This window comes from Haliotis rubra, unplaced genomic scaffold (assembly GCF_003918875.1).
Source record: "Haliotis rubra isolate DU_JTF1 unplaced genomic scaffold, ASM391887v1 Scf9, whole genome shotgun sequence".
Classification (NCBI taxonomy): Eukaryota; Metazoa; Mollusca; class Gastropoda; order Lepetellida; family Haliotidae; genus Haliotis; species Haliotis rubra.
The window spans coordinates 161790-177454 of record NW_025767634.1 but is presented as its reverse complement, the minus strand read 5'-3'; the positions used below and the strand labels follow the sequence as shown (position 1 = coordinate 177454).

The 15665-nt window shown below is 39.5% G+C and overlaps 1 protein-coding gene across 4 annotated transcripts in view; it reads right to left on the bottom strand.

Moving 5' to 3' along the window:
* Positions 1-15452, bottom strand: part of LOC124263799 (transient receptor potential cation channel subfamily M member 8-like) — a 56767-nt gene extending 41315 nt beyond the window's left edge. For 2 of the 4 annotated variants that reach the window (XM_046698514.1, XM_046698515.1), the window contains exons 1-2: positions 3913-3999; positions 1826-1887 (exon numbers count right to left, since the gene is read on the bottom strand). In XM_046698514.1, the coding sequence (XP_046554470.1) occupies positions 1826-1887; positions 3913-3954 (104 nt within the window). In that variant the 5' untranslated portion in view covers positions 3955-3999. Of the gene's footprint in view, positions 1-1825; positions 1888-3912; positions 4000-7750; positions 7829-14678 lie in introns of those variants that run through there. The other 2 variants (XM_046698516.1, XM_046698517.1) reach the window with 2 other exon arrangements.
* Between the last annotated feature and the right edge of the window lie 213 nt (positions 15453-15665).

The following is a 15665-nucleotide window of genomic DNA, read 5'->3' as shown; positions in this document are numbered from 1 at the left end:
CATTTATGTGTGCCTCAATAATGTGCCATTTGGATGACAAATAAGAAGTTGGACATTCCTTCTGCAGTAGGAATCAAAAACAATATTTCTTTCGACCAACATAAACTGGGAAGGTACTTTTGTTGAAACGAACGATGAATTAATTCGGCCCTGTTTTAGAGCGGGGATTCCAATCCCCAGATATGTTTTAATCCTTCCCTACAACTGGCCCTTCCTCCCACATTAAGCTCACGTTTTGACTACTCTGAAATACTGGGCCTACCTTTAGAATTCAACACCACAAACTTTACAAATACTGTTCAAAGTGGCGTTAAGCATAACGCTTTCCCTCAACCCGTGAAGGTCCGGGTTAGAATGAACCTTCAGTAACCTATGCTTGCGGAAAGAGGCGACTAACGGGATCGGGTGTTCAGGCTCGCTGGCTTGGTTGACAGATGTCACCGGTTCCAAATTGCGCCGATCGATGCTCATGCTGTTGACCACTGGATTGTCTGGTCCAGACACGATTATTTATAGACCGTCGCAATATAGCTGGGATATTGCTGAGTGTGGCGTAAAACTAAACTCACTCACTCACTCCCTCCTCACAACCTCACACCACCATAATGTCCAACGCGGTTATCTGCCCTCGGCCCGGGTTAATATCATCACAAATTCAAATTGTTGTAATTTTAAGGGCATTGTTATTCCTGTACGTCAGGGTACCAAGAGCTGTAGGGTTGAATACGGCAATACCTACACCTGACATACATCGGATATACCCTCCATCCATCGAGCGCAAGTCTAAGTATCATTGTTCTATATATACATCTGAAGCCAGCGTGGGAAATGTCTTGAGCACTACCAGCTTCACCACAGCGATGTTCTTGCATCAGAGGTAGTGTACAGACAATGTTATATAAACACATGACTTATGTTTATACCTAGACTTTTGTACGGAAGATGAATGCATCCAGGTTTATTCTTAGGTACAATGTAAAGCCGACAGTTTTCATGAAGCAAATCTGTTACAAAATGAAAGCCACTTTCATTTCTGTTTTGCTGGACGCACTTTGTCCATTGATAGAATTGCGGATTTTATTTGTTTTACAGAAGTAACTCCTTTTAATATGAACGAAATAACACCATGCTTATCGAATGACGTGCTGTCTAATTAATAAAATAAAGCCCATTGTATTCACTGGGGGGTGAATTGAGTGGTGGCAAGCCTTTAACACCAGTGGCTAATCCGTCTAAATACTGGAAAGGCCCACTCCAAATTTAAAAAGTTGATTTGGTAACCTAGTAGTCAAGGTATTTACCCTCCACGTCAAAGATAAACGACGTTCTTCTTTACAATACCAAAGGTTGACAATTTTCATTTAATTCAAATTTGACGACCTGACCAAACCAAATGAACGTGACAACGCTGTGATCAACATGTGTAAACCTTTAAAACTATCATGTTCATGCCAAAACAGCAGCATTCCTGTTACTGCCATTTCCTCAAAACGTAAAATCTTAAAATGAATCTGCTCATAATCCAAAACCATTACTTCAAACCCGCAATCACGTGAACTTCAAACAAAGTAAAACCGTAACATTAACTGGCAATTAATTACAGCCATGTTTCACAATAACCTTGAATATGACCTTGACCTTAACTGATGAAAATTTCTCCACAGGTGGCCATAAATACATTGACATTAGACAAGGCATGATTTCCCAAGGAACATGTAAATGGTCTTATAACTTTGGAGGAAGTTAAGGGGAACACGTCTGTCACGGAGGTCAATGCCACGTACATATGTGCTTTAAAGATGAATGCTACTTTCCAAACACCCACCTCACAGCTCTGTAGCACTCACGACATCGGATGTTTTCAGCTATCCAGTGAGAGGACGTCATCTGGTAACAAAATACATACATAATTAGTTTTCATCAAACTAATACTTCCGCTCTCACCCCTCGTCTCAGTTTACTCCGGTTCGCACAACTCAGTAAACTCAACCTTCTTAGTTCCCGTCGCAAAATATGACACTATCAATTTCAGACAGAATGAAAATTAATCCATTCATATGTTTCATGATAAAGTAGATTTCAGTGGATTTTCTTTCAAATGTTAGAAATGGCTTGTTATTTGGCTCTAGAATCTAGCACGCTGAACCAAACTGGAAGTTATTAAATATTAAATATACAGCATCAACTCCAGGCAATAACCAGTCTCGAATATCTGCCGCAACGGATTCCATTGGACTACACCGCAAAATATATAGTATTACTAGAACATTATATGAATATATCACATAAAATTCGTGATGACAGGTGTTCGCAAAGTATGTCCTGCTTTACCGGGAAAACCTGACTATCAAATGCATCAATAAAGTAAGTGTATTTGTCATGCCACGATTCAATTACGTTAATTAACTTCGGTGTGTCTACATACATAGATGATATGCATGGTGTGTCCCAGTAGACAACATCCTGGTGTGATTCATAATGCAATCCATGAAGCTGTGTCCAGATACTTATGACATGGAGACCGTAAAGGACACGTCTGTACCCTATCAGAGTATCCAATTCCAGGTATCGCCTACTTCAACAATATTTCATTTAGAGCACGGCGGGAAAGGGGTTGTTTATTCAGTAAAAATAAGCGTGTTGGAAGATAAAAATTCAAAGAGGGTGCCAAACTATATTTTAGTGTAATAGACATAATATCAGATAATTGGCAACAATGTTTACGTAAATGTTTTAAGTTTTGAAGAGAGGCTCTAGGCAGAGGATATATTACCCTCTTGAATCAGAAGAGGCATGTTATTGAAAAACATGAATTACTTGATCTATCGTTATAAGGCCTCAATGTAGGAATAACTAACACAATAACATGTAACTCATATCATGCTGATGAACTCAAAAGTTTAACATTGGCCAACATCAATCTGATCTGAACAGTAACTATAAAATACATACAGTTGCTTTAGAATATACTATCTAAATTTATATTATGTAAGTCTTTTAAGAAAATTAGTGACAAATTTGGATTCAACTGATTACTAATACTATCACAGCAATTGGAACATTTTCAAAATTACAAGCCTAATGCAATGTAAGCAGCAAGAAGGAATCGGATATTGTAAATCAGTGGGCTCTGAGATGAGACTGGTACGAAGACGTACTGACGTTTAAATGAACCTTTTAGACGGCCATTTTGATTTTCTTCTCAGTCGCTGTGGTTGTTGATGGGAGATCTGGAACCTGTCATTCTAACAATATGTTGATATGTTCCGTTAATTTGGATAAAAGGATCCTTTATGCTGCTACGCAAACGGACGGACGGAAGGCAGGGCGAACTGACAGACCAAGGAACAATGGACGAAAACCAATGACATAAGTGGACACTGGCGATGTGAAGAAGAGAAATGTATGACTGACTGACTGACTGACTGAGTTTGGTTTTACGCCGCTTTAAGCAATATTCCAGCAACATCACGGCGGGGGACACCGGAAATTGGCTTCACACATTGTACCCATGTGGGGATTCGAACCCGGGTCTCGGCGTGACGAGCGAACGCTTTAACCTCTAGGCTACCCCACCGCCCCTAGAAATGTATGAATGAGGCAGAGTAAAATACCTGTTTTAGTTTGAGTGTCTACATAAGAAATATATGCATTAAATGTCCGGGGAGGGGGGGGGGGGGGAGTATACACGTGACAATTCACTCTATTCTTGAGACCCTCGTCCTTGACAAGCCATGTGTACGTCACATGTTCCGAGATATTCATTGCTATCGTGCATGTAATTTCTTAATTATACGCGTATCAAATATATCAAAATCGAATAACCGTTTCTCGTATGTTTCATTTTGCCCACAATCAAGTACATATGTATTATTACTTTGCTCGACAAACTGAAACAAATAGAAACATTACCTCAGAATTTATCCGAATCTCAGGTACAAGAAGTTCCATCATGGACAATTTCAGTTTTTCCAACTGTTTCACACACGAGTCCTTAAAGCAACTACACTGCACCTCACACTGCCAACAAATACATCCTTCATGCGCTTGTCACTAGTTCTAGCGAGTTATACAACCAGGAAGTTGCGTTTACAGTGAAGAGATATCTAACGAGATTCGCCATTAGATGACACTAAATCTAGCCCTATATTTGATCAGATGAATGAAGTCAAGTGTCCGCTAGAGCGACAAACCAAGGCATCATATTTCAACTATAGAAGGCATCTGCAAACAACAGGATAGTACTGTAACAATATATGGCCCCTATGATTTTGATAACAGCATCAGACTTGCATCTGTGTAAAATTATTTTAGTATTTTCGTCTTCACTGCTTTCCGTTAAATCTCAATGGACCGTCCTAACAAATTTAAGTCATTGAGAACCCTTTTAGTCCCTGCTGATTAGTTCTCGCCAATGCTGGCTAAATACAATGTAATACAATATATTTACCATTATGAATGAATGAGTGGGATATAACGTCGGTAGGAACCATAATGGGGAGAAAATAGAATCTATGATCATGAACCGCGATACAGTAATCCTAGGTTTCTGGCATTGCTAAGGGACGCATACTGAATTGATGTCCCCAACCCATGGTTTAGAAGTCGAAGATATAAATATTTCAAAAGAAACCTCAAGATAATTCAAATTCCTTCGAGAAGAACGATTGTCAATTCGAAAAGCACTCCATGAAGAATGTATATGAACAACGAATACATTCAAATGACATATATTTGCCTTGTTTATGTATTTTGTAAGAAAGTCCTGGCTACTACGTCACGAGGGCGGCTGTGTGTATAACGATGCTAGAAGGTTTATCATAACAGTGCCCTGTTACGTCTGGTAGTGAGCTTTATCTAAACACGGACTCTCAAATGTGACCTGTGTACCATTACGGATGTCCTTGACTCGCAACCCCGCAGTGTAGGACAGTAGTGAAGTGGTTGGAGAGTCAGCTTGTCCACTTATCTGTTTCCATAAATACAAAAAAAAAAAGATTGTTGACTCTCGAACTAGCTGAAATACGATTTTTTACGTCAATACAGAAAATGTAAAAGAGGACTTCCCTAAATCATCACAAGAGACAAAACATTCTATGTGTTTCAGTTTTACATTATATTAACAACCCCGATTCAGTTCTGGCTTCCACATGCATTGTGTGCGTGACAGGTGTGACAGGTTAAATCATTCAACAATTAACTCGGATCACTATGGCACAAAATCCCATCCATTCGTGAACATACAACGACAGCTATGTTTTGATAGGACAGCCCGGTATTACCGGTATATCGGTATATCGCAATACGCCTTTAAGACGGTACATATTGCAATATATTTTCTTAGAACCGGTATATTGGGTAAGGAACATATGAAGTTTTTGTGATTATCTGTTTGGTTTAAATTAAAATCTACACACTTTCATTCACAACAAATGTTTTCCACCGTTATTCCATTACAAAATGCCACACTGTAATACAATAAACTGTATAAAAAACAAAATAGAATCCAGGACTATGCAACCTAAGTTTGAGATTGAAGTTATCAGAACCATAACATGTATGTGTAGGGACTTGAAATGTAGAAAATAGGTTCGACATGTACAAGTAGTGTCACTTACTGTCAAACACTTCAGTTCCCAATATATCGCAATACTGGTACCTGAATCGCAATATATTGTAGTACAATTTATTTGCCAATACACAGCCCTAGTTATTGTTGGCTTAGCGCACACACTCCGCACAGGTGACAGGCCGGGAAAGCCACATTTCCAAAATGACTATTGCTGGGAAGGCCACATTTCAATTACATGACTGTAGCCGGTAAAGTCACATTTCCAATAGATTAATTAATTAATGGATTACCGTAACCGGTAAAAGAGTGTCCTAATGTATAATATTGTTTTCACAAGAAACGAATAATCTTTCCTACTCACAAGCGTGGTGTTTAGCAGTACCGGTTAATGACTTCCTACTGTAAACGCCAAGAGCAACGTTACTCTCCTACCGTTATGAATTACTTAAAAATTATCAAAGATATGTTAGAAGGTACTAGTTTACAAGAGAGCCATACCGAACTAAACCAATAACAGTTATTTAGATGTCCAAAAGAAAGGTTGAAATACAACTGTTGTAGAGTGTGTAAAATTGTATAATAATCACATGTAACACGTGTCATTATCAGTGTATCTCAAGAGGTGTATACGCTGTTCATGCCATGCTTAAATATTATTGATAAAAAGGCTTTATACACCACTTACTTTACAATATTCGTAACCATGCACAATGTTACTCATATATAAGCTGTATACACCACTCACGTTACGATACACCTAACCATGCTCAGATGTCATTGATGAAAAGGCAATATACACCACTTACTTTACAATATATGCAACCATGCACAATGTTACTCATATATAAGCTGTATACACCACTCGCGTTACAATACACCTAACCATGTTCAGATGTTATTGATGAAAAAGCAATATATACCACTTACTTTACAATATATGCAACCATGCACAATGTTACTCATATATAAGCTGTATACACCACTCGCGTTACAATACACCTAACCATGCTCAGATGTTATTGATGAAAAAGCAATATACACCACTTACTTTACAATATATGCAACCATGCACAATGTTACTCATATATAAGCTGTATACACCATTCGCAAGTGCCATACATTAACATTAACTTACGACTATCTTAGCGCTAAGAGAGCTTCGAAAATCTAGCCCCTGGTATTGTGCTGATAAGATAACTACTTACATCACACTTAACGTTGCCATGCTGATATATTGCTGACAGAATAACTAATAACATCACACTTCACGTTGCCATGCCGATATATTGCCGATAGGATAACTACTGACATCGCAGTTCACGTTGCCATGCCGATATATTGCTGATAGGATAACTAATGACATCACACTTCACGTTGCCATGCCGATATATTGCTGATAGGATAACTAATGACATCACACTTCACGTTGCTATGCCGACATATTGCTGATAGAATAACTACTGACATCGCAGTTCACGTTGCCATGCCGATATATTAGTGATAGGATAACTACTGACATCACACTTCACGTTGCCATGCCGATATATTGCTGATAGGATAACTACTGACATCACACTTCACGTTGCCATGCCGATATATTGCTGATAGGATAACTACTGACATGACGCTTCACGTTGTCATGCCGATATATTGCTGACAGGATAACTACTGACATCACACTTCAAGTTGCCATGCCGATATATTCCCGGTAGGATAACTAATGACATCACTGTCTACAAAGCCATGCAGATATATTGCCGATAGGATAACTACTGACATCACACTTCACGTTAACTACTGACATCATGCCATGCCGATAGGATAACTACTGACATCACACTTCTGACATCACACTTCAAGTTGCCATGCCGATATATTCCCGGTAGGATAACTAATGACATCACTGTCTACAAAGCCATGCAGATATATTGCCGATAGGATAACTACTGACATCACACTTCACGTTGTCATGCCGATAGGATAACTACTGACATCACACTTCACGTTGCCATGCCGATATATCCTCGATAGGATAACTAATGACATCACTGTCTACAAAGCCATGCCGATATATCGATGACAAGGAAATCCTGTATGAGCGATTTAGTGCAATGACAAGGAAATCCTGTATGAGCGATTTAGTGCACAACAGCCATGCTTACAAACCTAGATTCTTACCGTTTCAAACTCGGTCTCCATTGCAAATGTTTCGATCCTATTCCAAACTTGCACCAGTCTCCAGAGTACTCCCCGGGTCTGTTGTCACAAGAAGCAATGTCGGAATTTAACATAACACTTCAGCATGTGACAATCGCATGCGTTAGAATTGACCTGATCTGTTGAACTTCGAAACCTTGCACTCATTGGTTATGCCCGCACGAGAAACCGAATAATGAAAGAATATCATTGCTGCGTTGATCCCCTTGAGACAATCGCCTACACGGAATTATCAACCGGATTGGGTTTGATAATAACCTGGGCCCTACCAAGGTCTTCACCATGACGTACATTTTCTCTAAACAGTAAAACTGTTCGCCCCTCTTACACACTAGTGGCAGAGGTATGGCTGCGGTAGTATTGCGTGTACAATGAGAACATAATCATTGTCACATCAGATCTTCTGTTTGTTATTGAGCTTGAACAAAATGAAACATTATACCGTCCGTGATAGGTTTGTCCGTAGTCTGAGTGCTATGACGTCTTTCAGTGTGTACAGATCAATGTCACCATTCACATACATCTTTTTATTACATATATCTTAGCTATTCTGGGTGTAACGCATTCGAGTGTAAAGGGATATTTTTTGCCAGACTCGGACACTCATATCAAATGTTAGAGCCATGAGTAAAATTGGAGTATTCTAGATCTGTTAGAGCGTTCTAGGGACGTTACTATTAATATCGACTGATCAACCGACCTACATAATAAAGTGTAAGAACAAGTACGATTAAAATGTTGTTTGATTTGAAAAAACTTTAACTTCAGCTTTATTATTATCCATGAGGCCGATCTACAACATGTGGGCACACGGGACAGGTGAATATAAGGTGTCAGTTTTTAAATTTTAAACTTGCATTTCCCATGTCTTAGGTTAATGTAAAGACAATCATGTCAAATATTTCTTGTAATGAATTATTTCATAGTTCTCTTCAAGTCTGTACTGAATGATAAGCCCATGGATATACACTTTAGTATTATACAATATAGCAGGCAAGTTTAAACAGGCCTGTCGTTATTGTATACAACTTGTTTTCATCATTCGTATGATCTAGGGAATATGATTTAGACTAAAACTCATTGCCTTACTAGAGGCCTGTGACAGTACAAATTCCCTAACTTTATATCAGTATACCGGACATGTAGTTCTACTTCCTTAAGATGATTTTGTTGCATCTTGTCAATTAACACAATTATCTCATCGTGTGACCTGAAAAAACAACAACTTATAATAATATTTATAATAATTATGAACTAACAGTCAGACAAACATAACTGGCAATTAGAAATATGAAACAGGAAACAGTGGCCTACAAGCACAAGTTAATAAACAAGACTCACATTACAGAACCGAGATCGAAATTCTTTACTACAGTACGGTTTAAATTAGTCTGTCTCACAGTCCCTGAACCACATTATTTTCCTAGTCTGTCTCACAGTCCCTGAACCACATTATTTTCCTAGTCTGTCTCACAGTCCCTGAACCACATTATTTTCCTAGTCTGTCTCACAGTCCCTGAACCACATTATTTCCCTTACTGCCTAGCCCTCTCTGCAGTGCTAAAGCCCTAAATAAAGCAAGTCTAGATTTCCTCAGGTTCTGAATCTCTGGTCTCCCTAGGGCTCCTTTTCAATGTACATTGTAAATGGGCTTGTTTGTTACTATCAAAATTATATATATTCAGAGACTAAGCCTTAGTCTAGGTTTAAATCATCATTGCACGGTTGAAATATGTGACTCGTTCCTTTGGGGCACAAATGAGACGATATGTCCTTTTCAAAAATACCTTGTGACGATGTTTATGACTTGGAATCACTAATAAATGTACTTGAACACCTGGTCAATGATAAGCATATGAACTCATTAAATATACAATGTGATTCATGGAACAAAATTAAAAAAGGTATGATCAAACGCTATGAAAATCTAAACTTTCCAAATTTCAATGACTTACTACCCATCTCAAAATCGACCAATGTACATGGATTCTTCTTGTTGGTGCAATTAAGTTATATTACATTCTCAAGTGCACACCTAAACAACGGTGACACACCTGAGAAATGTACTTTTACTTTGACAAGCAACGAATCCGTCTTGGCTTTACCACCTACAAACTGTATACAGGTAATCAGAGACAGTGACGTGCTTCCACTTTGTTACGCTAATCTTTCACCAAAGACCGCCTCGATCAGGTGTCCTATTCCAGGAAGATTGAAGGGGGCATGAAAACAGCTTTAGACAAGACGGCTTCGTAAGTAGGCCGTTATTGGGCTTCACCTCAAAGGTTTCACTGTGCTGTGTAGGTGTCATAGTTATCTCGTCACAAAGTTGTTTTGTTCGAGTCATTCTTGATGTATCACAAGCATAGAGATCTGAACACACCCGTCCCGATAGCCTGCGTGGTTCGCTTTCGACAAGTATGGATAAATACTAACATGGCGTTATATTTGGTTTGTAGATTCCAAGGCACGAACAGTGTGAAATTAGATGTTGTCAGGCTACAACTACGACAGTCAGCCTATGTAGAAAACAACCTTACAGTTTGAAACCAGTTACCATCAATTCGTACTGTACCTGTTTCAGAACAGATTCATCAAGGTTATACATTAATACAACTCTTATATTAGCCCCAGATAAGTTAAAATTGACATAAAGTATGAATTAACAATGTCGTTCTCATGCTGAAAAGCACGTAGTTTTCGACTGGTCCCCCCAACCAGATGACATGAAAAGTAAAGTAATGTATCTTATTAACTAAAACGTTGCATCAAGTGATATATATTATAACGAGTAGTATTCTATACTCGTCAAAAAGATCCGTGAAAATCTTCAGTAACCCATGCTCGCCGTAAGAGGCGACCGACAGGATCGGGTGTTCAGGCTTGGTTGACACATGTCATCGTATCCTAATTGCGTAGATCGATGTTCATGCTGTTGATCACTGGTGTGTCTGGTCCAGTCCCGATTATTTACAGACCGCCGCCATATAGCCGGAATATTGCCGAGTGCAGCGTAAAACTAAACTCACTGGCTCACGCACTCACTGACTCACTCACTCACTCGTCCGATAGTCATTCGGTGATTGATATACGTTCAAAATATTCATAAAAAGGTGTAAAGCATTGCCTAAATCATGCATCATGTGCTCAAGTCAAATCACATTTCTAATTGTCCAGAGGAAAAATGACACCTACCAACTTCTTATTTGGTTGAGCAGGGCTTACCCGCTGCGCGATTAATCAAACCGCGCCAATGGGAGATATGTAGAAAGCCCTTATTCACATTTCTTCGAGTGTTTAGAACTAGGGAGTGTCTGTCAAATAAGCTATTGTCGGCTATACCGTACGCCTGAGACATACATTGTGTTAAAGCTATGTAGCTACCGTTAATGTGAACTTTTGACTCCCATGTGTTCTGGTGTGGAATGGAATAACCGTAAACTACACTGAAATGGCAATTGTAAGGACACCAGTGTATATAGGACACGTGGTCTGAGTACATACTTGAATGTTAATACCAACAAATGCATTGTATTTACGTATCTCGTATATCAGTTTGTTGACACTACATGGCGGTTAAGAGAATTTCTCTTCCTTTTAATCATGATTATATCTTTCTATCAGTCATAATCACGCATAGTTTGAAAATAAGTCTGACTATCAACCTATGGACTCTCTGTTAGGTTCGAGTTAGGAAGTAGGAGGTAAGAGGTTCATCTCGTCACTATATGGCTGGAATAATGCCGATGTGACGTAAAGCGCAACTCAACTCAACTTCAAAGCGTCCTTAAAGCGGTATTCGATATACAAATATGATTAAATAGCACCAGGTACCTCAATAAATACACTTTCAGGCCACATAAACAAATCACAGGTTTGAAGGAGGGTCTGCCACCGAACATTCACTAACTCACCGTCTGAAGAGACCCGGCAACTGTGTGGTGCACGTTAAACTGAGGTATGATGGCAAGGGGATCTGGAGCTTAGTGTTAATTAATCAGTGTCTCAGAAATTAGCTGACGCATAAACGATTGGTATAAGTGTGACTTTCCTGTTCCGCTCAGTTGATGAACGAGGGATACATCTGGTCAATGTCTAGTAGCCTTGAGCGAAATAACCGCTGGGCAGCTCGTGACCTGTTGCACAACCTATATGTTAATGATGCTAATTAAAACATAAAATCATAGAAATAGGCTGACGGCTTCTTCGGAAGGAGTTGTATCGAACGTGGCAAAATTGAATCGTTCAGAATTGATCTTTAGCATCAGCCTTGAAACTATTTCTCATGTTCTTTGTATATTTTATTCCTATTTATTAGTTTAGTAGGGCGAGGAGAGCTACTAAACACTTATTATATACCTAGACCAAATAATGGTGTTAAGGGACTTAACGAACACTTGCAACCTAACAATGTAGCCCCGAAAATGCAAAAACTCTTTATGCTTTTGCCATTCGGTTTATGATGAAATAACATTGACGAAAAGATGACACCAGAGTGGTTAAGTCGTTTATATCAAAACATTTTGCAGAGCTGTCAAAATGTTACCCCAAACAGCCCACAAATGACGTAAATTTGTGTTCGTTCTCATGCTGAATAACAAAACAGCTGCAGCGGTTCCTTCCTAAGCTCGGAAAATAGTTTTAATGAAGTGTATGGTTTTAGAAGGTAATGAAGCACGAAACTGAGTTAAATACAGTAGCTCCGCAGTCACTTCCGTAATGCTCCGGTGTTAGAAATGTGTATCCCCTCATTTTTCTAGGCCTTCAGCTAAAGGCTCAATACAGTAAAACACATCCGCGGCTAATGTAAATATTCATATTCAAAGTCGGACTTCATTGGATGGAAGGTGCCGTTTAACATCTCTGATTTTAAATATTTTTGACTAAAAACGTGAACGGTTGATATAGATTTATAGATTACTATTAAAAAGAACCAGGTGCAATAATATAAAAGGTTTTTTTTTTTTTTAAAACAACATAGAATGGCTCTTGTTTAAGGCAATCTGGTAACACCGTATATAAGCATGCGCTCCTTTTAGCCCAGGTAAGCCTGCTCTCGGATTACAGTAAAAGAAACACGAGTATAACCAGTGTGCGAAATAGTTTCCAAATTTTGCTATCCAGTAGGACTAGCTATTCCTGAAAGTTACTAGTCCACAAAATAATTCACTAGCCCGAAATTTGAATGTAGAAACTAAGCAAAAGATTACCAAAATAGATGAGAATAAGATATTGTTGGCATGGCACGGGTAACGGGTCTCATCATTAAGCTGCCAATATGATGAACATTTTATATCGGGCCATTATATTGTATGATTTAAAAGTGTATTATAAGTAGGAGAGAGTGACATATTTACAAAATGACCCCATGAAAATTCACTAGCCAGTTGGGCAAATGACTGTGGAGATTTTCTGGCCCGACTGGATTTTTACATGCCATGGGCTAGCGGGCCAGTTGCTATTTCGCACATTGCATGTAACTGAAGCATATAGATGTAAAGGTTATAAATCATAGGTAAAGCGAGTTCTGTCAGACAAAACCGGTACGTATGGCCTATGTACATCACGTTACATATTTCATTAATGAATTAATGAATAAGGTATGCAAAACATATTCAAGATATTTATTCATTGTCTGATGGAGATTTGTGAAAGTATATTGAGTATATTGATGTGAATATATTCTATATATATTACACTGTGGAAATAAAGATGGTAAAAAAAAATTCTTTAATGAAATTCTAGCGTGTTCTCATATCGTACACATGCTCATTCATTGGACGTATTTCAAACACAGACCACAGATTGATTATTATTTCCCTGTTAAAATACTACTAGTAACAATACTAGTAGTAGTTCAGGGGCGGTGGGGTAGCCTAGTGGTTAAAGCGTTGGCTCGTCACGCCGAAAACCCGGGTTCGAATCCCCACATGGGTACAATGTGTGAAGCCCATTTCTGGTGTTCCCCGCCGTGATGTTGCTGGAATATTGCTAAAAGCGGTGTAAAACCAAACTCTGTCAGTCAGTCAGTAGTAGTTCAGTCAATGTCCACTAGTGATATAGTCAAGGTGTTTATACCTTAGACTGCTCCCTGTGAACAGAATGTATCAAACATAGTTGACGTCTCCACTCCACGTGCCCAGCAGAAGCCTAGTGCATAACCACTTGGAACAGGGTCGGATATGATTTCATAACGGAATGTTCGTTACACACAGTGTAAATATTTACTTACATTCCAGTTTTCTGCCATGCTCGAGAAATGGCTAGCCGACAGATTTCTTACGATGTAGCCATTCATTCAATTAAAATAGACTTAAGTCACATGATTTCGTGCTGGTGGATTGTATCGAGACAATAGCGGGTTGGGTTAAAGCGTGTTCTTCAAAGCCAGATATACTTCCCGTTGAACTCGAACCCCACCCTCGATTCAAGGTAGGGGGATGATAGTGGGAATGTTTGGGTATTTCTAGCGATGGTAAGTTATGTACTGTTAGATCGACGTCAGCTGGTTCAGCACTACCGCAGATCTGACTTCGAGACATGTAGGTAACCGATATATAGGTCACAAGCGCATGTGGTTACGGGCGAAGACATATTCTCGAGGAAAATACATCTGCTGTTTCATAAGACAAGTAAAGCATGTGTCATTCATTCACGAGATCCTGTTTCGTTTTGGGGGGTTTCAGCAAAAAACAAGCACTGCTATGAAACCTGAGCTTTACCTGTATCTGTTGAAAATATAGCATCATTAGATAGTATAACAGGTGTCAACTACTTACTCAGTCCGTGTGTCTGTTTATGTGTGTATATGTTTGTGTCTCTGTGAGTCGATCTGTTTGTATTTGTTTTGGAAGAGAGTCCAGCGTTCAAAGTATTTATCGAGCCTTACCTTGTTCAGTATAAGTCCTGTCTGCAGTTAGTATGGAGATATCCGAGTATCCTTTACGAGTGGGTATCCATTGTTGGTCATTCAACACGTTATCCAGGATGTCCAAACACTCTGATGGACGAAAATGGCTGCCTAATACATATATGAATCCTATGAACAAGAAAAATGCGTCTTGAACTTCATAGCCCACGATGTCAGATCTACCCTTTAAACAAACACCGAGCCAGCCACGGAGAGACGGGTTTCGCCCTGATCTACCCGACGACCATCTGTGTACTTAAAGCTATCCTGAATCTAAGGAGTTAGAGATGTTTTATAATCAATCCTCCCACGCCCTGTTATGATTTTGACGTTTCCACACACTTGGATGAAGGCCGGTTGGATGTCATTCACAAGCACACGGAAGTTGTCATGGTATTAAAGTGATAAAGATCTGTTCTCAAACACGGTATATATCCCAGCCACGGAGATACGTTATCGGAACGACTGTTTACACCAACTTAATGTCCCTCCTTGTCGGTGTTATGGGTGTATCCGCGCGTTATAACCGGTGTCAGAAAACTTCTGAACTGTCGTCTGCTCGCACCACAAACTGCTCTAACGACTCCCAAAACCCGGGATTTGGTGTTCATATGTTTGTCGAACTCAATACCCTTTCACGCGATCTATTGTGGGGACTTACAGTTCGACCATCAGGAATGTGTCGCGGTTCATGTATGCCCCCCAAACCCACAGGAACGCCAAACTGAGACGGCGGGGCGGTAATGTCGGATTGTGTGAGGGAGCGAATACCACACGACCCGATTCAGGGGGATAACTGCAGACGGCTCGGCAGATTCACCCGCTGTGTTTTCTCAGTATCGGATGAGGGAACGCTGAAATTTGCCGGTTTGTTTCGCCTTTGGCAGGTGTATCTCCCGTTACATATACATCATAAACAACCGGCTTGGTCGTTAGATAATTAACAGCTGATACCACGTGACTCAC